The sequence below is a fragment of the Castanea sativa genome, chromosome 1 (assembly GCF_040712315.1).
Source record: "Castanea sativa cultivar Marrone di Chiusa Pesio chromosome 1, ASM4071231v1".
NCBI classification, from domain to species: Eukaryota; Viridiplantae; Streptophyta; class Magnoliopsida; order Fagales; family Fagaceae; genus Castanea; species Castanea sativa.
Window position 1 is genome coordinate 9,985,332 of NC_134013.1, and position 26,813 is coordinate 10,012,144.

A 26,813-nucleotide genomic window follows, 5' to 3' on the forward strand; every position below is an offset into this window, starting at 1 on the left:
CACCCTTTGATGTTAGGAATAATATAAAGTAGGGTGTTAAAAAAAAGTATTCCCTCCGTCCCACTTAGTTTGTCCTCTATTCTATTTTGAGATATCCCAAAATATTGTCCTATTTCTAATAATAAAAATCATTAATTTACTAATGTTCTTATTATACCCCTATTTAATTTTCAAAACTACTCCATTTGAAAAGAAAATCAACAAATTTATTTAAGGGTAATTTTGGAAACTAATACATTTTTAAAAGTTAGACAAGACAATAAATGATATTTCCTTAAAAAGTTTAATTTTTCAAACAGGACAAACTAAATAGGACGGAGGAAGTAATATTTTAAAATGTTAAATGATATATTTTTTAGCACTTTTGATGAGAATGCTCTTAGTGTCATTTTTTTTCCTTAAGTTTCTTGTCAAATTCCATGCCAAAGATAACCACTTTACTCATTTCACGAAATAAGTTGGACAGTGCATCAAAATTTGAAATTTTAGATTTTAATAATTCCATGTAAAAGATAGATTTTAATAATTCCACTTCACTCATTTTGATGCACTGTCCAACATATTTTGATGCACGAAGTCTCAACTTATTAATTATATTTATATTGGAAAGTGCATCAAAATTTAGACGCACTATCCAACTCATTTTGATGCACTGTCCAATAATTTAGATGCACTGTCCAACTTATTAATTAAAATTTAGATTTTAATACGCCAAATCACTCCTATAGATTAATTATATTTAAGTTGGCAAAGAAATTTCAGTAGGTAAGGTCTCAAAGTCCATGCAGTTCACGCACACGCACGAAGTCTCACCTAGAAATTGAATATCTCTGTGTATCAAAAATATATGATACTTTATACGGCCTCTTCTTATCTGAAAGATTTGTTTACAATTCTAAGTTACAATGTCCAATTTATTAAATGATTTTTTTATAATAAAAAAATAAAAATCCTTAATCTTGCTCTGATCTCCCCAGCAATATAATAATAATAATAATAATAATAATTCCGCAACAGCAGGCATGTGCACTAACAGTAACGGGACCCCACTTCCAGCTCACACAAATCGGATGATTGGATTAAATCCTATTCCGGATCAAGATCCCATAATATAAAACAATCCCAAGAATCGAAAGGGCTTTATTTTATTGATCCACTATCGCCGCACCCGCCATACTCTTCAATACTTTTCAGAGTGAAGAAAGTAAACGAATAGAATTAAGACGAATAGAATTAAGAATAATTTCTCTCTTTCTTTATTTTAATATGTTTGGGATAGAAGGATATAAGAGCATTTGCATCAGCTCATGCAAAATTTTCTTCTATTTTGCACTAAAAAACCTACTTTTTCTATTTTACACACCTATTTTTACAAAACATTCATATCAATTGTTTATTATACACGTTTGCTCAAATAAAATATTTATTTCCTTCCCACCTTCATCTCTCTCACAGACCCAACACAACCCGGCACAGCCACCGTCGACGTCTCCGGCCTCCAATCACATCGGAATCCAAAGAAAACCAGTTAAAAAAAAAAAAAACCCAATCAAAAAAATCCAACACAACCCGGCACAGCCACCGTCGACGCCTCCGGCCTCCAATTACACCGGAATCCAAAGAAAACCAGAAAAAAAAAAAACCCAATCAAAAAAATCCAACACAACCCGGCACAGCCACTGTCGACGCCTCCGGCCTCCAATCACACCGGAATCCAAAGAAAACCAGAAAAAAAAAAAAAAAAAAAAAAAAAAAAAAAAAAAAAACCCAAAAAAAAAACCCACCAAACCCACCGATCCGTCGAGCCTCACCCACACCCAAACCCATTCATCGCCCACCGATCAGCCACCCTTCAACAAACCCACCAATCCGTCAAGCCTCACCCACACCAGAAAAAAAAAAAAAAAAAAAAAAAAAAAAAAAAAACCAACGAATCGGAGCAAGATCGACGCCTCACAGCACCGCCCCCTCCTCGCGATGGCCGTCCGACGACTCGGCTTGCTCGACCTTGCTCTTATTGGTGGCGACGGCGATCGGCGGCTAGAGGAAAAAAATGGATGAGATGAGAGAAAGAGAGAGGTGCTGTGTCTGAGAGAGAGAGAGAGAGAGAGAGAGAGATAGAGAGAGACAGAGGGAGGTGAGAGTCAGTTGGGAGGAGAGAGAAAAAACAATAAAAAAAACATATACACCTGCTACAGTACCCGTGTAAATTTACACGGTACTGTAGCATAGTGGATGATATAGATGAGTTTAAATGAGTTTAGAGGGATTGATGTAGGGGCTTTTTTGTTTAAAATGTGTAAAATTAATGATTTTTTCTCATTTTGCACATTTATACACACTTATTCATCCACTGATGTGGATGCTCTAAGTAGCCCAAGTTTTTCTATGGCAGAAAATAGATAAAAAGGTTAAAATGCAAAATTCATTGTCTAAGTTTTTTCAAAATTCATTTCAGTTTTTTAATTTTGTTTTCATCTATTTCAGTTATTTAAGTTTCAAAGTTTATATTTAATTAAGCTCTCTCTGTTTTTAATCATTAATTGGATTCTTTTAATTAAAAAATTTCGAAGAAAAAAAATTTATAATTTGGGCAATTAACTGCAACATTTAACAAAAGTTAATGGTGAGACCTTAATTAAATAAACTTATAAATTTAGAGAATTAAATTACTTGAAAGAAAAGTTAGCGGATTGAAATGAATTCTGGTAAAACTTAAAAGGTGGATTTTACATTTTAGCATATATAATATGGTTAGGGATGGCCAAACCCATTGGACAGTGGGTACCTAACCTAGCCCACAGGATATTTGCGTATTGAGTGCGAGTATCCTTGCTTACCCGAATTTTCTATATTGGGTAGGGTATTACCCAACTTGACTCATTTTTTTTCCTATTAAATAAAACATAAAACTTTTTTTCCACTCTTACATCGAAACCGAAATCTTAAAAAAAAAAAAAAAAAAAACTCTTGCCATAAAAGATGTTATCAACAATTACTTATAAATTTCATTAATAGGTTACTGAATATATTACAATAAGTTACCATGATTAAATTGTTCATTCTTGTTATAAGCTATTTACTGCCCATTAGATTTGATAGTCAAATCAATAAGAAAACAAATTAATTAAACATTTAAAAACACCATTAAATACTATTTATACTAGTCACTAACATTTGCGATGCACTAGACAATTAATGATTTTTTTAAGAAGATAGACAATAAGCTTTTATTCAAGGTAACTCGGTTATATCAGCTTGAAAAACATGAAAGAGTATGAGAGAAATGTATAGAATTTTTGGCCAAATTATGAGCTAATCTTAAATAAAACAATTGCTAAATATTATCCTTTAATTTGAGAAATTATATCATTAAAAATAATATAAATTTAATTTATTAATTAGTTGTTCTTAAAATGTTGATAATATAGAGTTTTAGTTAGAGTAGAAGTCAAAACATGTGGCTTTTTTTTTTAAGAAAGAAAACATGGGTAGTTGTTTGAGATTAAAGTTTATAATTTTTTATTTTAGACTTTTAGTTTAAATAGAATTTAAATGATAAAATTTTACCTAAATTTAATAGTTTTTAAATATTATCCCTGAATTTATGAAAACATATCCTAAATAGTATAAAATTAATTTATTATTTAGTAAGAATAGTCATTTGGCACAACCATAATTTCTAAGCTCAATTTTTATTATTATATAATAGCCTCATCACACGCGTTTTGTGTGTGCGATGAGGCTTTTTATTATTTATTTTTTGGGTTTACACATTTTATTGCTTTTTATTTTTTGGGTTTACACTTTTACTCATAGAAATTTTATTTTATTTTTTATTTTAAGAATAAGTTGTATTAGTACTTGACTACTAATGTGAGAAAGAAATGTGGAGGTAGGAAAAAAAACAATTTAGTGATAATAAAAAAAATGATAAGTTTGTGGGAAAAAAAGCAATTTTTTTTTTCCAAAAAGAAGAAGTTGTATTAGGACTTGACAACTAACATGAGAGAGAAGTGTGGAGGTGGGAGAATTTTTTTTATTTTATAATTTAGCTAAAAATTAGGAGTTTTTAAATTTACTAATTTTACATGTCTAAGCTTATGATTTAAGCCTTTAAAACAGATAAATTTGAGGGTATTTTGGGCATCTAAATTGAGGGTCCTAAGTAGGAAAAATATCTTAAATAGTAGTATAGATATAGTATTTGATATGATATGATTTGTGAGTTATGTGGTATTCAAGTTTAGAAAATTTTGATAATAGACTTTTAGTTTTATTTAAATTCAATATTTGTTAAATATTATCCTTTAGTTTGAGGAAATATATCATAACAAATAATATAAATTAATTTACTAATTAATTGTTCTTAAGATCTTGATAATAGACTTTTAGTTAGAGTAGAAGTCAAAAGGTTGTTTATATATTTAGAAAGAAAATGTGAGTTTTTGTCTATGATTTAACTTTAGAATTTTTGATAATAGACTTTTAGTTTGAATATAATTTAAAATTGTTGAAATTTAAATGATGGAAAAATCTCTCAAGCGCCAAGCGCATGAGACCTGTCTCTCACAAGCAGATAGGCCCCACACGTGTGGCATCTGCTTGTGAGAGGCTGGTTTTATGCGTCTAGCGCATGAGATACCAGCTCTTAAATGATATGTTTGATCTAAATTGAACAATAGCTAATTAGTAAATATTATCCCTTAATTTGAGGAAATATATCATTTAAAATAATTTTAAAAATTAATTTATTAATTATTTGTTCTTAAAATATTGACAATAGACTTTTAGTTGGGGTATAAGTCAAAATGCAATTTTTTTTTTTTTTTTAAGAAAGAACGTGAGTTGTTGTTTGAAATTAAAGTTTAGAATTTTTTATAATAGACTTTTAGTTTAAATAATATTAAAATTTAAATGATGAAGTTTGACCTAAATTAAACAATTGTTAAATATTATCCCTTAATTTGAAGAAATATATCCTAAAAAATAATATAAAATTTATTAACTAATTAGTGAAAGTAGCCAGTTGGCACAATCATAACTTTTAAACTCAATTTTTATCATACAGTATAGTATATGATATGATATGATTTGTTGCTCAACCTCCAAATGGCAAACACATGTTTTCATAAATAAATAAAATCGTGTGAAAATACAAACCTGACTCAATTCGCAACTCGATTAACTTGACCTAATTCCAACCAACTTTAAAATAACTTGTTTTGACCCGCAACCCCATTAATCAAACCCGACCCGACCATTTGCTACGTCTGGTAATAGGCTTGGAATGGGACCCACATTCTTGTGGAGGTCAATTCGGTAGAGGGGAGAGAGATAGCGTTACTTTGTGATGTAAACTAAAATGTAAAAAGTAAACTACCATATATTGAGGGATCAGTCTAAAGAAACGAAGGGTTATGGTTGTTAAAAAGAAAGGGCCAAGATTCCAGAAATGAGCCATACCTCGAACACGTGGGAGAAATCTGAGCTGTTAAAAAGAGAGGAGGGAAATTCCTGATACATCCCCCCTAGACATTAATTTTCAGATAATAGTTGAGTGCACGACATTAATTATCAGATAAGAGTGGAGTGTACAAAGACAAAAACCGTGACCATGTCCATCTCCATCTCCATCTCCTAACAAACAAACAAACAAACAAACAAGACTAATAAGACCAACACTAGATGAGATAATATATTCCATATATAGAAGTGACTCGTCAAAGACATTGTGCCCCAGTTTTTTCTGTATTTATTGTTTTTTTCACTGTCAAAAATACTTCATATTAATTAACCTAAAACTTAAAAATTTTAAAATAGTAAATTGTAAAAATAATAAATTCCTGCAAAGAATTTTCAATTCAAAAACCCCATAAAAACCAAAACAGAGCAGAGCAATCGGAGCAGTGTGAGCTGAGAAAACAGAGAGAAACCACCACAAACTAACAAAAAGCAAGTGAGACTGTCTGATCGCGGTTCTGTTTCTGTCACTGATCGCGAGCTCGTCAATTATAAGACTCACAGAGAGAGAGAGAGAGAGAGAGAGAGAGAGAGAGATTCTTTTTTACATGTGACTCTGAGTACTCTTTTCTTTCATCTTCTTGCTTGTTATTTCAAAAAAAAAATGGCTACGGATGCGAGTGTGTTGAAACATGGAGTGGTGGGGAATGAGAATAAAGGGCACGATGCTTGCTGCAACACGGGGGGACCTGGGTACGCAACTCCGCTGGAGGCCATGTCTGGTCCTAGAGAAGCTCTCATCTATGTCACTTGCGTTTACACTGGTACCTATGCATATACTATCTTCATCTACTTTTTATTTTAATTTTTTTTTTCTTTTTCATAGCAATTCGACTTAAATACGCAGGGAATTTGCAGTTATTATTGAATTTTCTTTTGGGTCTGTTTAAAAAAAAAAAAAAACTGATATATATATATATAAAGGAGGGGGACAAGAGTATTTGTGGCCGATCGAAACATGAACATATTCTTATGTTAATATGGTTTCATGTTTAGTAAAGTTGTAATTTAGGAAGATTTTTTTTTTTTTTGAATATGTAGTTTTGTATAGTGAAATTGAAGTTAGTGAAGGATTTATTGAAGGTAGATGCAGGAGTCATGATGAGGTAGTGAAGCCTTCTTAATTGGATAAGCCCACTGCCAGGTCTGGCTCTAGACAATGACATTTGGGGACCTTGGGGTAGAATTAAAATAGGCTCTTCTTTATATTTATGTATTAATTAAATTAATATTTTTATATTATAATGTATATTTTAATTAAAATTTATTTATTTTACTTTTTTTTAAGGTGTAAATTGACTAATTAAATTTTTATATTCAAATTCTTTTAACATCTCTTTTTTAATCAATAATATAGTCTTTTTTGGACATTGTCGATTTTAGATATAATTTTATTAATTTTAATTTTGAAAATTTTCTTTCTGTAGAAGCAATTGTAACAGGTATTGTAAGTAACATTCTATAAGCAATGCATGTATTTGGAAATGAATCTAACATTTTTATATAATTTAGTATGTCAATTGGAGTATATTCTTTTATTTGTAAAGTTTCTTTTAAAACTTTTAACTTTGAAAATAAATCTAAACCATCAATATCATAATAAACATAATTTTTGAGAAAAGATTCAAGATTAAGACTATTTTTGCAAACTATTAGGGATTTCAATTTTGTGAGGTTAAATAGAAAACCCAAAATATCTTCATATATTTGAAATTGTTCAAACCTATTCTCAATCAAACTAATTGCTTCATCTATTATATATAAGAAACGGTAATATGAGTAAATTTTAGGGATTTGAGATTTTAATTTGTTATTATTTTGTGGTTAAATTTTTAGACCAGATTTGTATTTTATTTTAATTTGCTAAGGATGTTATTTTTAGGATAATTTATTTTGTTTAGACCAAAGAATTTTTTGAGGTATCAATGTTTACCAGGGTGTACCAAATTTTTTGTTCTCTGGTCACAAGAATGTACTATATTTTTTGAGTTTCATTTGAAACTATTTTTTTTCCCTCTACTGCCCCTTCTTTTCCAAAATTTTGGGGCCCTATTTGGGGCCTTAGGCAATGGCCTAGTTGACCTAGTGGAAGGGCCAACGCCTTGCCCACTGCCCACACACTGTCTAATGGAGATATATATACGGGATGCATGAGATAGTCATTGCATACCAAAGAAGCCCCGCCTTTAAAAAAATAATAGGCTTTCCTTGTCTGGTTAAATGAGTGAAATAAGGACTTGCTTTAATTTAATGCTTAACACAATCATATGATTTATACAACTCAATAGCTTGTAGATCCTTTTAGCTTCCTCTAACTTTTGAACCATCAATGGTATGATATATATATATATATATATATATTGATTGATTGATTGATTTGAATTTTTTTTTTAGAGATAATTACAATATGCTGCTAACTCCGCCGATTAAGTGAATATATTTTTCATATCTTTTGATATTTTATTGTTTTAAGTACTTTTATATTTGCATGACTTCATTCTCTGATTTTCTTAAAATTTTCCACTCAATTGCTATGGTGGGATGACGGTGGCAAATGAATTAACAGTTATAAATCAGATACTCTGTGAAAAAAGAAATTGTCTAGATAATTTTTCGTTTAGAAAAATCACCCTTAGTGGCGGCCCTATAAGTTTTTGATGGCAGAGGGATGCTTTGTGGCATTGTACAAAACTTAATGTACTCCAGTGGGCAGCGCCCCATTTTTTCTGTGTCACAATATGTGCCTGACTTGTGCATTTTTCCTCACTTTGATGTTCCACTTTATTGTGATTATTAATTAAAAAAAATTTGGGTTTCTCCATTTGGATATAAAACTTAGTTTTTTTCTTCTTCTTCTAATCTTTTTTTTTTTGGATAAATTTGATAGTTATAGTGGGAAAGGGGGGGTTTGAACCCTAGACGTCTCCGTTGGAAACACCAAGAGGTGTCAATTGAGCTTCAAGGATCTTGGTTTCTCTTCTTCTATTCTATTATACAGTTTTATGGTTCCTTAACTTCTGAAAGGTCAATTGGCAAATTAGGGAATCTTTGTAGTTTATGGTGATGGGTTTTAGGTTGCTAATCTTATTATTTCCAAATGATTTGTAACTGATACTAGCACCAAATATAAGATAATATGGAATGCAAATGATTCCTATTGAAAATCAGCCCTCAACTAAATTTTAAAATTTAGGATTTTGTTTTCCTGTTCTGCAGACTCTTGGATTTCAATGAAGCAGTTTCTTGCATCTCATTATTTATTTTGTGCAGTGCTATATATGGCCAGATTAGTTTCTTAATATGTTTTTGCCATCTTCACAATATATACTGTTGCTTTTAACCTTGAAGAATTGAGACATGTGTTGTGCCCTAGGCTTTATTCCTTTTTGTTCCTCGCCTCCGAACTCTACCACTTAAAATCCTTTTCTATGCGTGGACTAGTTGATTTGAGCTGTTTTGCTATCTATAGCTTATTGCTTTTCTGCTGTTACGGAACCATTTTGGATTGTTTGTCTTAGTTGGGCATAATGTAGTAAGTTATAATATAATGGTTAATTGTATATACAGGAACAGGAAGAGAGAAGCCTGATTACTTGGCTACAGTGGACATAGACCCAAGCTCTCCTACTTATTCAAAAGTGATCCACAGGCTGCCTGTGCCTCATTTAGGTGATGAACTACATCATTCAGGGTGGAATGCATGTAGCTCTTGCCATGGAGATCCCTCAGCAGATCGACGCTTTCTGATCCTACCTTCACTGGTGTATGAGTTTATTTTATTTTGCATCAATGATCTTTGTATACATAAATACATACGTAGGTTCATGTGTATATACATAAATACATGCACACACGCATTGTTTGGTTAAGCATTGACCATTTGTTGATGAAAGGGGTAGATAGGTGCTCCAACATAAAGAGGTAGAAAAATAATGTAAGCACAAGCTTTAGAGGCTACTTTATTTGGAACTTGCTATGAAAATGCTGGTAAATTACCAGTCTAGAAACTGATTCATGCTTGCTAAATTGATTCTATAAATGCAGTTGTGAATGAAAATTTGATTAATGCAGATGTGGTTCTTGTTATTGAAATATTACTCAAATTATGAACTATTACATTTTGAACTCACAATTCAACAGTCTGTAGTCCACTTTATCTGTGGTAGTTGTGGATGCGTTTGAAAAGATAGACACACGTAAGATTATGGGTAATGATTTTGTAGTTAGGCAAGCAGTCTAATTGCATGTCTTGTCTTGACTTGTGCTTAGGTTTGATCTGGTGTTTGCAGCTCACTGATTTCATATTTTAAAAAAAAGAAAAAAGAAAAAAGAAAAAGTAAACTCACCATCCAATAAGATGGTAATTCCATTGCTTAATAGGTGTATGCTAATGACTTCATAGTAATCTCACGATGATTTCTTTATTTAATAACCTATTATTGGTTCTCTAGTGTTCGTTACTTTAGTTTCACTAGCAGTATCAAACTCTTGAACTTCACCGGTATAGGTGGATTAGAAAATTATGGCTCAGGTTTGATACTTCATATTTATTATTATTATTATTTGTGCCCTGGGGGGGGGGGGGGGGGGGTTGACTTTTGATGTGATAACTGGTTGCATTTTATGTTTTGGAATATCCCCACAAAAGAAACACACGTGAGATAATCTGTTTCCTATTGAGTCTTTTGTGTTTACCAAAAAGATCAAATTTAGGGTTTAATGTAATGTGATATTTTTAACTTTTGAGAATTATTAACACCCCGCCTCCTTAGAAAGAAAGAAAATTGTCTGGTATTGTACTTTTTTGTGTTTTCTTCTACTTCCAATGGATCGGTGCTGTATGATGGATATATGCCTTTAAAATGCTGAGGAAGCATTTTATAATGACTTCATTTCTGTAAGAGGCCTAATGTAGCCTTTTCATAGTTTCTGTTCTTTTTGTCAGAAGCTATGATTACTAGTATTGACGGTTCATCATTTGAAGAGGTGCATTAACTTTTGGTAATATATTCCTTAATAAGTCAAGCCTTTTCAGATCTGGTCGCATATATGTGATTGACACAAAAACCAATTCTAAGGCTCCATCACTGCATAAAGTTGTTGAGCCTGAAGATATTGTTCAGAAGACTGGTTTGGCTTATCCACACACATCCCATTGCCTTGCTTCTGGAGACTTACTGGTGTCATGCCTTGGTGATAAAGATGGAAATGCTGCAGGGAGCGGCTTTCTTCTTCTTGATTCTGAGTTTAATGTCAAAGGAAGGTACTGTTCTGAGACATACAAATAAATCTAATCTTTTTCTGTTAGCAAACTAGTTTTAAAAATCACGTATCTATGTATTTAATTTTGGCGCAATTCGTTATATTGATTAATGGAAACAATATATCAAATTTAAAGACAAGATTGACAATACACAAGTAATATTGGAAATCTATTTAAAGATTCACGAAGATGGTGACAGTTTAATAGCATGATTGAATTCCCGGCATAGTAAATTGAGCACGTTTACTGTAGATTTGATTACAATGTAACCTTAAAGCTTCCTTCACATCTACCAGGTGGGAGAAACCAGGGCACAGTCCACTTTTTGGCTATGATTTCTGGTACCAACCACGACACAAGACAATGATAAGCTCCTCATGGGGTGCCCCTGCTGCTTTCACTAAAGGTTTCAACCTTCAGCATGTTTCTGATGGTCTTTATGGGAGGCATCTGCATGTGTACAGCTGGCCAGGTGGTGAACTGAAACAAACATTGGATCTTGGCAGTACAGGGCTCTTACCTTTGGAGGTGAGTGCATAGACAATCTACAGCCTGGTTTCCTACATCTAGAGTATGGCCAACATGATTATTTGTTAATTTATATTTTTTTCTTTTAATCAAATAATAATAAGTCTGGATCTATTTGTGTCTCAATGTAACCCTTTTGCAGATAAGGTTCCTGCATGATCCTTCGAAAGATACAGGGTTTGTTGGTTGTGCCTTGACAAGTAACATGGTGCGATTTTTTCAGACCCAAGATGGCTCTTGGAGCCATGAGGTATGCACATAAGATATTTATATATGTCTGTATGTTAGTGTGCCATATTGTGTTCTCCTTATAATTTGCTCTGTATTGTCTTTTTATTTGAGGCATTGATTGATATTTGCAGATTGCAATATCAGTGAAGCCATTGAAGGTGCAAAATTGGATTCTTCCAGAAATGCCTGGGCTTATAACTGATTTTCTGATCTCTCTTGATGATCGTTTTCTGTACTTTGTGAACTGGCTGCATGGGGATGTGAGGCAGTATAACATTGAGGACCCTAAGAATCCTGTATTGACAGGCCAGGTATGGGTTGGGGGACTAATTCAAAAGGGAAGCCCAATAGTGGCCGAGGGAGAAGATGGAAAAACATGGCAATTTGATGTTCCAGAGATCCAGGTTTGTATGAACTCCATTGTAAAAGTTAAAACTCTTTCTGAGCTATAGCTTATTGCTGCCTAATTGATGATTGATTGGGTGCTTTTAGTAACAATTCCCCAAACAAGATAGGCTTGGTTGGGAATGCTGCTTATGTGCAATTTAGATATCAGTTAACTTAAAACAGTTCCTGCACTAGAAGTATTTCACACAGAGATGCATCAGATAATCTGTATGGTTTTTTCTGCTTCTGATTTACATCATGATTCTATAAAAAAAGATGTATTATTATTCTACTGGGTGCTTTATTCATTATCTGGTGACCATCGATCATTATCATTTAGTAATAGATGCACATGGACCACCTAAACCTTGATGTGATAACACTATGCACTATATGTGAGTGGCTAGACAACGTATAAGTGACCTGTTATATATTCATCACGAGTGCCTTTATCCCATATAGGTATATGCCTAGTTCAGCTAGACGCCTAGGCCATTCGTTTGATAGGCTGTAGAAAAATAATACTCTTTGAGCATCTTCCTATCTCTGATGTTACATGTTAGTGTTCCACAACACTTTTTAACCCACATGTATTTCCCTAATACTTGAACAATGTTACTAGAAATCTCTTACCAAACGGACTAATCACTCATGCTAAGACAGTACTTTTGCTCCATGTAGTTCCCTTAATTTAATATGTTGTTTATGTTAGCGTACACCAGTTTAATTATGTTTATGTGGTTTATGTGCATTGGTCTGGCACAAACTATTTAATCACTCAAACTAAGACGGTACTTTTACTCCATGTAGTTCCCTTAATTTAATATGTTGTTCACTTCATATTTTCCTTTCAGGGAAATAAGTTAAGAGGGGGGCCTCAAATGATCCAATTAAGTTTAGATGGGAAGAGACTCTATGTCACCAACTCACTCTTCAGTACATGGGATCGTCAATTTTATCCTGATCTTGTGGAGAAAGGATCTCACATGTTGCAGATTGATGTTGATACAGAGAAAGGTGGTCTGAAAATAAACCCGAATTTTTTCGTGGATTTTGCTGCTGAACCTGATGGTCCTTCCCTAGCCCATGAGATGAGATATCCTGGTGGTGACTGCACTTCAGATATATGGATCTAAGCAACTTGAATCTATTTCTAGCAATAAACACCAACACTTTTAACAGATAGTAGTGGATATAATGAACTTTCCAAATTAAGTTGTTGGTGATGACAGTATGTGAAGGATACATGGGATTTTATGAATTATAAATAATATTTGTAATTTCTACCAATACATTGTCCAGACCCGAACTTATTTGCTCTCTTCTCGTTAGGTTGGGACTTAGGAGTCTCTCTTTCTTGTCTTGGTTTGCCTAAGAGAGTTCCTTAGGGCTAGGAGTGTCTGTACTTTATATCACTTCAGTGCTCTCTCTCTCTCTCTCTCTTTGAGATGGTCTTTGTTTTTCTTGCGGGAATTAGATACAGGGTGGGTGGGGATGAGGAGCCTTATTAAATAAGTTGGAAGGCATTTACTTTACAAAGTGATTAATATAGAGGTTATATATATGCGGACATGCAAAAAAAATCTCCTTAAAAAAAGTGGTACTACTAAAAAGATCTCGCTTACATTACAAACAATAATCAAACATCACACAACTTCACCAGAACTAGATGTCAATCAACGCTACATAAAAGCATTATAAATCAAACAGTTTAACTGTTTAAGTAGATAGTTGCTCAATCAACTCGGCGACAGTTCTTCCTAACTTCACCCTTAAAACCAGTGAGAGGGCTTATGTTTCCCATCTTAACCATAGACTTGGCAAACTGGTCGAAGAATAGGCTCTCATCCTCAGCATATCTCTTAACCAATTGCATAGTAGTCACAGCACTTCCTGTGAAAAGCACTTCATCTGAAGTGAGGAGCCCTTTTCCCCACAGGATGAGCCTGAAATATGTGTTGTCGAATTTTGCTGGGGAGGCAAAGTCCAAGGGAGAGATGTTATTGTCACCACCTGATTTAGGACAAACTGATTTCAAATTATAGTAGTAGCCCTTGTCAAGAGTCTGATCAGGTTGATTGTTTCCATTTTGGTTGTACAGCCTTTGCTTGAATGTCACACACCTTGCCATACCAATTGTATGCCCCCCTGCAATGTGATTATAGGCAACGTGTACTTAGCAATAAAAATAAATGTGAAAGCTGACTAATCGTTCAATGATTAAGCTTTTGGGACAATTGTTAATTTATCATGATAGATTGTAGTGTGTTACATTTAAAAGGCCAAATTTACCTGAGAGTGCAACGAGATCAACTTCATCAAGTCCTTGACGCTTGAACAATGTTACAAGGTTTTGGAGAGTAGAGTTTGGTGGGGGAATATTAGTGTTTGAGGTAGTTAAGCTTGCTGTCTTTGAGTCCCTTCTTCCCAATGGTAGCTCCCAATTCGGTCCACCGCTCTATTTCATCACACCCAATAAACTTAGCAAACTGGTTGATAAAAAAAATTCCTTAAAGAGTACCAATTCAGAAGGCCATTAGAACTTATTCTAGTAAAGATAAACCTTTTGATTTATTATTTTTTTTTTTTGTTAGCATACCTTTACGATGTAATCGAACTTCTCTAACCTTAGCTAGTATTGCAAAAGAGAAATAAGGGTTATTGTTTGGTTAGAAGAATGCCGTTCTTTTCTCTTTCCCATTATATAACATGATTCTGTATAAATAATAAAGTCTACTATCGTTTCTACTATAAAAAAAAAAGTTTTTCTAAAGACATGTTTAAACAAAATAATGCTAAATACTATCGATTTTTCTATAAAAACTTACAAATTAATGAGACTATGAATATGATTGGTGTCACATTAACAACATTAATAAATAAAATAAAACAAAAAGGGAAACAAAGTAGGGACGAAGTTTGGCTTTAGCTTACTAATATGGTGGAGCCACGAGCAGCAAGGGCGAGAATGTCTGCACAAGAGACAATTTGAGGACATGCTTCTTCCAACTTGGCCTTGATCTCATCAATCACTTCAAAACCTCTAAGAGAATTTTTGTTTGGCCCAGAATTCTTTTCACTGACTATTGTGGCACTATCATCCAATAATACTGAGGCGTCGCAACCCTACAACATTAGATAGTTGGACCATTTTATGCAAGTGATAACAAACACAAAGGGTTGTAACTTTTAAATGATTTGTTATACTTTAAACCCAAAAAAAAAAAAAAAAAAAACTTTCATTCTTCTATAATATTTATTAATAAATCTAATTACAAAAAAATATTCTTAATTTTTTTTGGATGTGAGTGGGAGAACCAGAAGAAAACGATGTTGCACCAATAACAATTTAACCACTCAAAAATACGCAAAATAAACGTTTGTATGCCTAGCATCGCTCATATTTTATATTTTTATGCTTTTGGAGCCAATGGAGTAAATTCTATAACCTGGACAAAGCAGTCATGGAAGTGAAGCCTAAGCAAAGAAGCAGCCATCCTGGGCTCATTGGCAATAGCCCTCTCCAACACAGACATGACAATGTCATTGGCTTGGGGACAAGAGAACTGATAAAATTCAGGGAAAAGGCTAAAAGACCATCCACTACTTCCACCATGACCACCCCAGCCAAAATTGAAGCCTGGGTGAGCCGAGGAGAGTGTGGCTGAGAGGGAAGCTATTACTATGAGACTAAGAGTAACTTTGAAGAGTTCCATTGATAACTCAAATTATAGCTGCACGTTTTAGAGATTGCCTAGCCTTTGCTTGCATATATATAGAACTCAAGAGATCGAATTAACCACTTTCCCTACCAAATACTCTCACCTAATATAGATGCCAAGGGATGACCAAGTCTAATTGCAAACCTCAAGAGTTATGTCACTCATGTGTGTCTGAGAGAGAGGGATTTGGTTTTGACAGTGTTTCTGGTATTACCTGCTCCCAAGGACAAATTTGGATGGATCTGCCTTCTACATTATTGTGCCCCTTGTGGAATCTTTCTTTCACCAACCTTTATTGCTTAAAATGGTTACCAAACACCATATTAGGTTTTTTATTTGAACTGATATTCCTCTCTCTCTTTCTTTAGGATAAACAAACGAGTACTAATTGACAACAAAGAAGCAAATACTTACAGCTGTACATATGAAAACACATTTTAACCCAGAATAATTCAAAGACATTACTTCGCTCTAATTGGAATTCTTACAATCAAGAGTCAAGAATGGTTTAACCTTTTGCTGGATGACCTTTTGTTTGGTTCTCTATCTTGCCAACGCATTTTTGGGGAGAAAAATAATTAAATAATATAATACATTTCACACTCATTTTCCAAATAAACTCCATTAACAGGAAAAACTGGAACTGTGCTAGTTTTGTTTCTTGCACTTACAAAAGAAAACAAATGCTAGCTACTCTACATACAGATCTATTGACAGATAGGAATATGATACAAGAACCGCTATACAGACTAAATTCAAACTCTCCTTCACTCTCTCTCCCTCTGCGACAACAAAACTATTATTGCTCCTCAGATGGAAGTATATAAGATATCAATGTTCAGGAAAAGTAAAGAAGTATATACATGCTGGAGGCTATGATATAAACAGTTGCCTCATCGGTGTGAGCAGCCTTGCAAACCGCAGGGGAACATACGCCTTGACTAATGTCCCATTTTCTTTATATTCCTACAAAATTTGAAGGGGAAAATTATAAATAACAAGTAATAACAATAAATGATATTGTGTTAATAAATATGAGGATAGCTGATCCATCCATAGAAGTTGGAACACAAAACCAACAATTACTTATTGCTCATTTTGCCCTAACTATACTGTTCAGTCAAGTGTGCATACAACTAAAATTTCTTTCCTAAATCTACCAAGGTCCCTAATTGTATCTATTGTCCTCTATTTGAAGCAACATCCCCTCACCCTGGCCCCCACAAAAATGGCAGTCGTCATTGCATGTTTCAGTGTTGGATGAGGCAGTGGCAATAAGTTGCTGATGTTAGTAGTGGTACAAGGATAAAGGAACTCTTTCTTCTTAAAGCAAGAATTTTATGCTTAAGCCAAAAGGCGACTTTATTGTAGTTTTACTTTTTCAGAGTATTACAACCCAATTTGTTAGCAAACACAATTTCTTTTTTTCCTTTGCTTTTTTTTGCTTCAAAAGCTAGAAGAGCAAAGTCAAGATGCTATCTGAAGGATCCTTGAGATGCAGGGAAAAATGACTACATAAATTACTATAGATGAGAAACGTGAAAAAGCTTGCAGACCGTCACTTAATCAAAATAACACTAGAGGATCCAAGAATGCTAAATGCAGAAATGAAGAGAGAGAATGATAGGAGCGAGGTTGGGGGAGGGTTACTAAGATTCGATGGAATTATTAGCAGGAAACTTGTAAGACAGGGAACAAAGACAGATAAGGGGTAAAACTACCACAAAAATAAATAAGTTCAAGATCCCTCAAATACTTACAGTTCTCTCTACCATTCCAACCTGATGAATGGTACTCAGGAGCTCTCCTTTGTCGAATGGGATTAAAGCTTCCACCCATACCATAGAATCCTGTCATGCATTGGATTTGTTTAATTTTATAATTATAATTTTGTAAGCACAACACAGACTCCACTCTGTGTATCAACTATCAGGAATAAGAAAAACTAACTACTTTTGACTTTTGAGGAAACTAGAAATACTGCTGTCAATTCACTACCTTCAATTTTTCCTGAACCACATCGCAGAATTCATGTAGCCCTTCGCCATTCATAGCAGATATGCAAACAACATCTTCTCTCTTCTCCGCTTCCAACTTTATTTTTTGAGGATTGCTAACCCTATCAACCTGCCATAAGCAGCTGCGAAAGTCAGGCTACCATCAATATTACATTTAAGCCCATGTAGCAAAGAATGGAATTTAAGACTAGTCAATCAAATAGCAAATCAAGAAACTCACCTACAAGCTTCACATTAATCATAAACTATATATGCAAGCACTTAATGGCTTATAAGGACAGACATTATGCATACAAATCAGTTTTGCTAAAAAGTGTGCTTAAAGCTCAAAGCTGCTTGCTTAAAACAAAGCACGCCTAGGCATGCTTTTTTATTTTTTTGCTAAAAAATATATGAATCATTAAAATTAATTGCTCAAAGGAAATGATGGGACCATTGATATTGTAAAAAGTAAAAACACCGTGCTTAAGGTGTTTTATTATATATATATATATATATATATATCAAAAGACATGAATAAGGATGATTTACTATTCTTGTGCTTTTTGGTCTTTGCCCTTTGGATATATTTTGATTGAACCATATACTTCATTTGATCATAGTTATCACAGTAAACTGTTTTTGTAAAACACATGAGGATTACACAAAATGTTTTTTTTTTTTTTATTAGCTTATTATCATATTGTCCATTGATAATTGTTTTCAAATTTACTACATAAAATTTTGAGAATTTAGTTATAACTTACGGAACTTACAAACTTTGTGCAATTGCACTATATATTTTAACTAGAAGGAAAAATATATTACTGTTTTGGTTAATGATTTTTTTACTATGAATCTTTTATTAGAGGTTATTATATGTTATATTTAAAAAATGAGTGCTTTACTTAAAATCAGACACATGTTTGTGCTTAGGTTCCATGAGGGTTTTGCGCTTGTGTGCACTTGACGCTTTTAGCAGCATTGATACAAATGACAAATTTGATAGATCACAAAATCATTACTTTTGATTTCATAGAAGAAGTACAATAGTGTGTGCAGATGAATATTAATTTATATGAGAAAGCTGTTTGTCTACTTGCTAATATAACCTCAATTTAATAATAGTAAAATAAAAGAGAAAATAGAGAATATGTAATGAGTAATGCTAGGGACACATCCCTTCCCACACCCTGCTTGTTTGTCAACTTTTGATTGGATTTCAGCACTTTCACATGTACTTGAAGATGCTGAAATCCAATCAAGGGTTGATACACAAGCAGGGTGTGTATTTGAGTGTGGAAATGGGTGTGTCCCTAACATTACTCATATGTTATTGAAATAGGTATCAGTACAAATTTTAACCAGAAAACATGATATGAGAAAAGTTGATGGAACAGAAAACAAGCCATCATTCGGATTTTGACAAGAGAACAGCACTAAAGAAAGGTCTACAGAGAAAACCCAATAACTATGAAAATTCACATATACAAAGCGGAAAAACAGAAAGTTGTTTCACTTTATTACTTTTGTAACTCCCTCTTTACCTTATTCCAGACCATCAACTTTGGAATTGATGACACATCTAGTTCTGACAAAACCTTCTCCACAGCTTCTATCTGTTGCTTTGCTAGAGGATGACTGAGGTTCATAGCAATGTATTATAAGACTAATTTTATCCAGCAATATCTTGTCAACACATTTACCATATTCTACCTGATGTCCACCACATGTACCAAAAGCGATGACTCTGCTATCTCCTCCAATGTAGCTCTGAAGGCTGCAACCTGCAGGAAGTAGTTGTTGTTGGAGAGAAGAGAAAAGATTTGTTGGGCTTCACTCCATTTAATAATCAAAATTCTCTGAAACCTCTTTTTTAGTAATGATGTAAATTTAAATTTGATTCAAGACAAAACATAAGGAGTACCAGCCGCCACTCAACATAAGACATGAGAGAGAAATGATAGTGGTAGAATAATCAATAAATTGAGGAGGATCTCACCAGCATAGTTGGTAACTTTTGGATGAAACCAACAGTATCTGTGAGAAGAAACTCCTTCCCATTCTTCATCTGGACAGAAAGACAGAGAAAATGTCTAATGTTACCATCGGCAACTGTAAGTTTCTAATGCAGAAAACATAAGCATCTCAAATAATTCTACATAGTACTTGCACACTGAAAGTCAAGCTATTCAAACTCATTTGCAAGCTCCCAACATTTATACAGTGAATCCTAATCAAAGATCCCAGTTCGATTACATAAAGTCCAGAATCTAAATTATAAGTCCTAAAAAGTACTTTGTTGTCAATTGAAGAATAGAAAAATATGCAACATATCAATGAAAAAGTTTAAAAAACTGAAACTACTTGCTGCCACATGGAAAGAACCATCATCTCTGACTACATAGTTGCATACAGGGGTAATACTATGTTGGAATTTCTGGGGCCATGGCCCCCCAAACTTCTTGAAAGGCTCCAAGTTTTCGTTACATTCAATGACAATTTTTGTTAAAATATATTGATCACCCCCCCCCCCCACCACCAAAAAAAAAATCTATTACACATATAACCCTAAAATATTAAATTATAAATAATATTTTTCCCTAATTTGACCACCTCCTTCCTGAAAATGTAATCCTGATTGCATAAAAATGATATGGCAAGAGTCTTCTCTGATTATGTTGACTGACCTGAACCCTTCTTGTAGTTGGATCAAGGGTAGCAAATAACCGATCCTCAGCAAGTACATTAGCTCCAGTCAATCGATTTAGAAGTGTACTTTTTCCAGCATTTGTGTACCCAACCTAAAATGTCATCCATGTCTACTTATATTATAAACTGAAACGAACAAGCGCCCTAATTGCTTTGAAAGCCATGTATCTACTTACCAAAGAAACTACTGGGACAGGTACAGATGTACGCCGGTTCCGGTACTGCTTTCGATGTTTCCTAACAGATTCAAGCTCTTTTTTGAGAACTCCAATCTGGCATTAGGAATGTGTTTACAACCAAATTCAATTTCTAAAGATAAGAAAAGCATTTTTTTTTTAAAAGCTTCCGAAGGAGACAACTGCAATGATTAGAATTTTTTTTTTCCTGCTAAGAGAAATTAAAAGCTAACCTATAAGTGTTGTGAGAAGGGAACCACATAAAGATACGTCTTGATCATTTTGAAACATTTATATTCTATTAAAACCTGTCAAGAAAGGTCACTCACTTGAGTACGTAAGATACGCTTATCCACTTCAATCTGCTTCTCACCCATACCCTTCACCTTGCCTCCCGCTTGTCGCTCAAGGTGAGTCCACATTTTTGTTAATCGAGGTAACTGGTATTCCATTTGTGCCAATGAAACCTGGAAAGATGTTTCAGTTGTCAGTGTGAACTGTACAGATCTTCTTCCTTTTGCTATTCATTAGTAGATGAAGAGGAATTCAGTCCCATTGGAAGACTTGAAGAGGAATTCAGTCTCATTGGAAGACTTGAACATCTGCTCCCATGTAGGTGGTAAGGCCTCAAACTATACCAAAAGCACTAAAAGAATTTGGGGTCTTCCAATAATATATCACAAATTAACTATAAGAATTATTATGAATTTGCCTGCAAAGCTGCTTCATGTGTTGCTGCCCGCTGGTTAAAGATATCCAGGATGAGAGCAGTACGGTCACAAACCCTAACATCTCCTCCAAAAGCCTTCTCCAAATTGCGTAATTGCCTAAAATTATAACAGTGAAATGAAAACATATTTTAAGATTCAATTGTGCATAATGAAGAATTTATGTATCTGCTTGATAAAATCAAAATAATGCAATGTCATTGTCAACAACATGGACAGAGATAATCTTTGTATCACAATCATTTTTTATATGAAGGGGGGTGACTATAATGATGCCATCTAAATGAAGAAGAAATTTACATTTAAACATTAAAAATATGTAATGCACATATTAGGTTCACACTGACTCCATGGCATACAACACTAAAAGCCATCTTATAGCCTTTTTCTTCCTTTTTCCAAATCCTTGTAAATTCCAGCAAGGCAAAACTTAACATAACCAAGATCTTAGATATAATCTGAGAACCAACTTTTTCAGTTTTTTGCTATTTAAAACTGCAAAAAAATATAGAAATATAATTGCATTTGCATGTAAATACAAAACACAATAAGTTCAAAACAGCAGAAATCTTAATATGACCCAAAATAAAAGCTTGAATACAGAAAACTAGAATAAAGTTAAAAACTGAAACTTCCAATTGCAGGAATCCTGGCATGGCAGGTTCATAGTAGTAAACAAAAAATAATAATAACGAAAACAAAAACAAAAACAAAAACAAAAAAAAGAGCAAAAAAGAGTGCGAGAAAACTGGGAAGAGCAAGTGTTGCAAAGATAAAATAAAGTCATTTATGAAAACCAATTTGAACAGGAAGCATATCGTTAGACACAACAACCATTAAGTTGGGAATCTCACCCAGCTGAAAGCTCATCATCGAATATTACAGTCTCAACACCAAGTCCATGGATTGCACTCTTTATCTCTGCAACCTTGCCAGAACCAATATATGTCCTTGGGTTCGGGGAAGCTAGTCTGCAGCATGTAGTAGATTAAGCAATTGAAGCTAGGATGCCAAAAGTTGAAGAATTCCTTATAAAGAATAACATATGATTCCATGGACATAGCTTGCTGATGTGTCATGATTTCAAAAGCATACAAAAATTATAACTGTCCAGCTAAATACCAAAAGAACATTGAAAGAAAATCCTAAACTTCACATTGAGTGTGTTAAACAAGCCAGAACATTTATGTTCTAAGTTTGTACAAAGGCACAAAATGATAGAAGCTTAGAACCAATAAATATGGGATATATTGAATACAACAACAAAGCTTTAGTCCCAAATTTTTTGGGGTTAGCCATGAATCCTCAACAGATTAGTCACGATTGGTCACATGTACAACGAGTATCTATAGCGTATAGATTCACAAAAAAGTGACTAAATTTTACGCTAGCTGTCGACCGACCGCAACCCTCCTCCTTTCCTGGGCTTGGGACCGGCTATAAACAAAATATATGACACTAAGCACAGATACAAGCATGGTTATGCAACATATAGAATATGTTGGAAGAAATGGGTTTGATGCTGTCTGAAGCCTAGCAATCGCTCCCTAGGTGAAAAGAACCAAAACAAGTGCTTAAGGTTATTACAATATAATCTCAGTCAGTGTATAACATTCAAATCAATTTTCTCCTTTCAATATTTTCCTTTCTCATTGTTTTCTACTCCGCTGATTCCTAACAAGGACATAAGAGATAGAGACAGAATGCAAGAAATCTACCTTCGTAGTTATGTATTTGCTTAGTAGGTTTAGCAGAATGTATAAGAAAATCAGATGAATTCACAATGCCCTGTGGAGGTGAACATAAATGCACTACATATTTACAAGACATGCACTATATTTTCAAAAGGACAACATGCTCAAACTTGTGTATTATTTAACGTAGTTGCATATTAAATGAGCAATCACTGAATGTAGAGGATGAACGAATTTCTACACTCTCCAGAAAGAGAAATTTTGGGTAAGCCAAAATAATGAAAGCACCAAAGCAATATGTCAAAGTTGCCAAGTGTCATGGACTGCCAACTTTTACCGAGGTTTATCCTAAAGGCAACAGTTGTCTGTTGCCTAGTTTCCCAAGGTTATCACCTAATCATTGTTTTGTCACCATTGCCCCTGGTACCAAAAGCTGATCATAGGTGGTTCTCCAATGCAATAAAACACCTAAGTAGGTTCATCCCATAGTACTTCAACAAAGACAAACATGGTCCAATTGACACATCATTTAACTACACAAGTAGAAAATACTAGGATGGACCTGTGATATGTAAACGTTCTAAAAATATCCTAGGTAAGAAGAACCAGTGACATATCAGGGACAACTCACTTTTGATGTGTGGAACCAACAACCAAAACCCCAGCAGTGTCAGCCAACTGAGCCAATTCCTTAAGCGATTCTTCTACACCAAAAGAATCCTCTATATCACCTTTGCGCTCAACACCAACAATGTAGGCCTTTTCTTCAAAAACCTGAAAAAATGAATAGTCCAATTACCTGTCTTTTAAAAAATAACTCCTCTTCAACTAGAGCTTTTTACCAAAGAAAAGAAGCTAAAATAAGCAAGTTTGAATTCACCAATACTGAATCAAAAGAAGTTTACACTATTATTACTCTATACTATTAATTTAGCCTACAAATATTTGTCCATATTATTAATATTACTCTATACTATTACTCTATATTTGCCCTTTACTCTATACTAGTAAAAGGCTTTTCTTGCTTGTTTAGAAAAGTCACGCTTTTCATTTTGATAGGAGTAGGTGCTTGCTGGGGCAGGGCACTCTTCATTTGAAACTAATGAATGTTGGGTCGGGGCTTTCTGCCTTGTTATCAGAAAGGGAGTTGGGTAAAGCAAATTCCCTCCTTGGACGAAAACGGGGCTTAGTCAAGTAGAACCGGGCTGCGCTGCTTGATGCTCTGATAAAAAACAAATCAGTGGGGCCATGCCAGTACGACTGAATATGCATTAAAAAGGTCAATCCCACCCCTATGAGTTGCATGAAAGGGTTTCTGGAAAGCCCTCCCGCACAAGGCTGACAGTGAACACTAGTATGGGCTTGTGAAAGATCTCACCAACAAAAAATTAGGGGGGAAAAACTAGAAGAAAAGAAGAGGAAGTGCAATCACATGCAAGATAACACCAAGAATTTATATGATTCAGCAATCGCCTATGTCCATGGGCAGTAGGTGTTAGAATTATGTGGTTAAATGATTTAATTTACCATTTTCCAAAAGCTTAAGCTTTTGAGAGAATAGGTAATTTAACATGGTATCAAAGTAAGAGATCCTAAGTTCAATTAGCGTCTCCTCTACTCTTCCTAAGGAATTTTGAGCCCACACGTGAGGGGAAGTGTTCAAATTATGTGGTTCAATGATTAAATTAATGATTAAATTTAACATTTCTCAATAGCTTAAGCTTTTGAGAGAATCGGTAATTTAACAATTGCGATAAATTTCAATGATAGCCTTCATCCATGGGTAGCAACAGTAGCAAAGAATAAATTCAGAGAGATCAAAAAGAGTGTACACAAATAGATCAAAACTCAAGACAACCTCTGTATTGGTCACACAAGTTCCTAAGATAACAAACCAATCCAAAATGCAAGAGTCACAAAGCATTATATTGAAACAAATATTAATGTTGGTAAAAATAAATAAATGAATAAAAGGCCAGATTCATCTCTTGCATTTGCAAAAATATCCATACAAAAGAAAAGAGATGGTTAAAAAGAAACGAACCTCCCTGCCGTTTCGTAGCTTAAACCTATTCTCAAAACTGTCATCATCGTCCTCCTCTTTCTTCTTTTTAGTTTTAGTCGCCGACGGAGTTTGGGATTTAGTGTCTGCAACTCCATTGATTACAGGTCCCTGGACCTCTTCTTCTTCTTCTACTTCTACTTCTACTTGTACTTTTACCTCCTCATCGATCACTGGGCTTTTCAGAGCTAAACTGCTATCAGTGGAAACGACTCCAACTCCAAGCCCTGGCTGCTGGAGACTTCTAGCGATGAGTCGCGCAGAAGAAGAAGAAGAAGAAGAAATATTGAGATTGTGGTGGTGGTAGTTCGAATCGTTTTTGAGCGTGAGAGGGAAATTTGGGCGATAAGGGTTTGAATTGGATGATGGTGGTGGAGGTGGAAGAGACCATGGATAATTGGGGTCGTGATTTAGAGGTGAGGGCCGAGTTATACTACAACAACAAATGCATGCGTTCATTATACTTTACTTTTTGCTGCTTCTCTCTACTCTCCACTCTCCACTACCACTTTTTCTTCTCCTTCTTGTGGTTCCTTTTTCTTTTTTTGTTAACGGTAACGCCCAAAGATCAGATGATCCAGTATACACGACCCGCATAAGCCGATACGTCCGAACCGACCCGAAAGGTCATGGGCGGTTTTGAATATATTTATGAGGTGATTCGGATGGATGCGGGTCAAATGTATGTTTAAGGTTTTATTTGGGGGTTTATAAAAATAAATAAAATAGAATCAAGTAATTTTGTTTGGATACTTTAAAATAGAAGGATGAAATGTAATTGTTTTTGGAGTAATATTAGAATGAATGAAAGTATTTATATCCCCCTATTTTTAAATAAAGTGTTGAATATGTTGGGGTGTTTTGTGAGTTTTAGTATAAATTTAATTAAATCTAATTGCATTTTCTCTAATTTTTCTCAACTTGGAGGAGAAATGAAACTTTGAGGTTTCAATGGAAAATGAAAGAATGAGTGTTATTCATTCCGTTCTCTTCCATTTTAACTCTCAAACAATATAATGATATTTTCATTCACTCTATTAAAATTCCCAAATAAAGGAATGAAATAAATATTCAAAATATTTCTTTTCATTCCTTTCCTTTCTCTTATTTCAATTGAAGTGTAAGAAATTTTCAATTCTCGAATGGGTGATTGGTAAAAAAGAGAAAAACTCACCCACAAATTTTAACAAGGCAAACAGTTAGAAAAAAAATTTATATATAAAAAAAAAATTGATCCAAGAGTTAATATTTTTAGCGAACTTTTTAAATTATCAATCTCAGCCTTTAAAAGTGTCACCGGGTCAATTTTTTCACTCAAATTTTCTGCCTATGATGGCCCTAAGTCCCTGACTTAGTCGCAGCCAACACCACACACACACTGCTGTAATACTTAGAACAGATTATATAGGAACATTTAAACACACAACACACACAATATTTACAAGGAAGCCACCCCCAATATTTATTACTTAACCTCAAGTACAAAGGAAACTCTATTACAAGCCTAGAGAATTACACAGAATTTTCCCAATGTCAAATACAATCTGCTGTTGACACCCCCAACAGCCTTAGGGTCAAATACATAGAATTAACTGTTATGGCAGTTATTGCCTAGTAATAGTCTGGGTTTTGGACAATCTGCTACTTATGTTCTGACTTAGGACACCTTCAACTGATACTTTTTTGGCCTGCTCTACACGTTTCCAACCCCTACACAACAGGTCTTGAAGGAAAATTTCTGGTTTTGCATCTCATGCAAAACCCACAGCGGAAGCAACGAACTAGGGTCT

The 26,813-nt window shown here is 34.1% G+C and overlaps 3 protein-coding genes across 4 annotated transcripts; 1 reads left to right on the plus strand and 2 right to left on the minus strand.

Moving 5' to 3' along the window:
- The first annotated feature begins 5,620 nt into the window (after positions 1-5,620).
- On the plus strand, positions 5,621-13,222 carry LOC142622300 (selenium-binding protein 1-like). The gene is made up of 7 exons (XM_075795751.1): positions 5,621-6,287; positions 9,091-9,286; positions 10,559-10,786; positions 11,083-11,314; positions 11,457-11,564; positions 11,677-11,949; positions 12,787-13,222. Exons 1-7 carry the CDS (start codon positions 6,128-6,130, stop codon positions 13,066-13,068), a joined length of 1,479 nt encoding a protein of 492 aa, XP_075651866.1. The 5' UTR covers positions 5,621-6,127; the 3' UTR covers positions 13,069-13,222.
- A 323-nt stretch (positions 13,223-13,545) lies between these two features.
- LOC142622301 (peroxidase 9) lies at positions 13,546-15,660 on the minus strand. Its single transcript, XM_075795752.1, has 4 exons — positions 15,382-15,660; positions 14,867-15,058; positions 14,225-14,390; positions 13,546-14,080 (listed from the first exon to the last, which is right to left on the minus strand). Exons 1-4 carry the CDS (start codon positions 15,646-15,648, stop codon positions 13,668-13,670), a joined length of 1,038 nt encoding a protein of 345 aa, XP_075651867.1. The 5' UTR covers positions 15,649-15,660; the 3' UTR covers positions 13,546-13,667.
- Positions 15,661-16,260: 600 nt separating this feature from the next.
- On the minus strand, positions 16,261-25,551 carry LOC142622299 (uncharacterized). 2 transcript variants are annotated; one of them, XM_075795749.1, is made up of 13 exons: positions 25,006-25,551; positions 23,593-23,735; positions 22,122-22,238; positions 21,252-21,366; positions 20,869-21,006; positions 20,540-20,635; positions 20,342-20,455; positions 19,654-19,722; positions 19,368-19,438; positions 19,199-19,292; positions 17,653-17,781; positions 17,415-17,504; positions 16,261-16,620 (listed from the first exon to the last, which is right to left on the minus strand). In XM_075795749.1, exons 1-13 carry the CDS (start codon positions 25,480-25,482, stop codon positions 16,528-16,530), a joined length of 1,746 nt encoding a protein of 581 aa, XP_075651864.1. In that variant the 5' UTR covers positions 25,483-25,551; the 3' UTR covers positions 16,261-16,527. The 2 variants fall into 2 exon arrangements, with proteins under 2 accessions (XP_075651864.1, XP_075651865.1); XM_075795750.1 differs by lacking the exons at positions 16,261-16,620; positions 17,415-17,504 and having other exon boundaries at positions 17,735-17,794.
- Between the last annotated feature and the right edge of the window lie 1,262 nt (positions 25,552-26,813).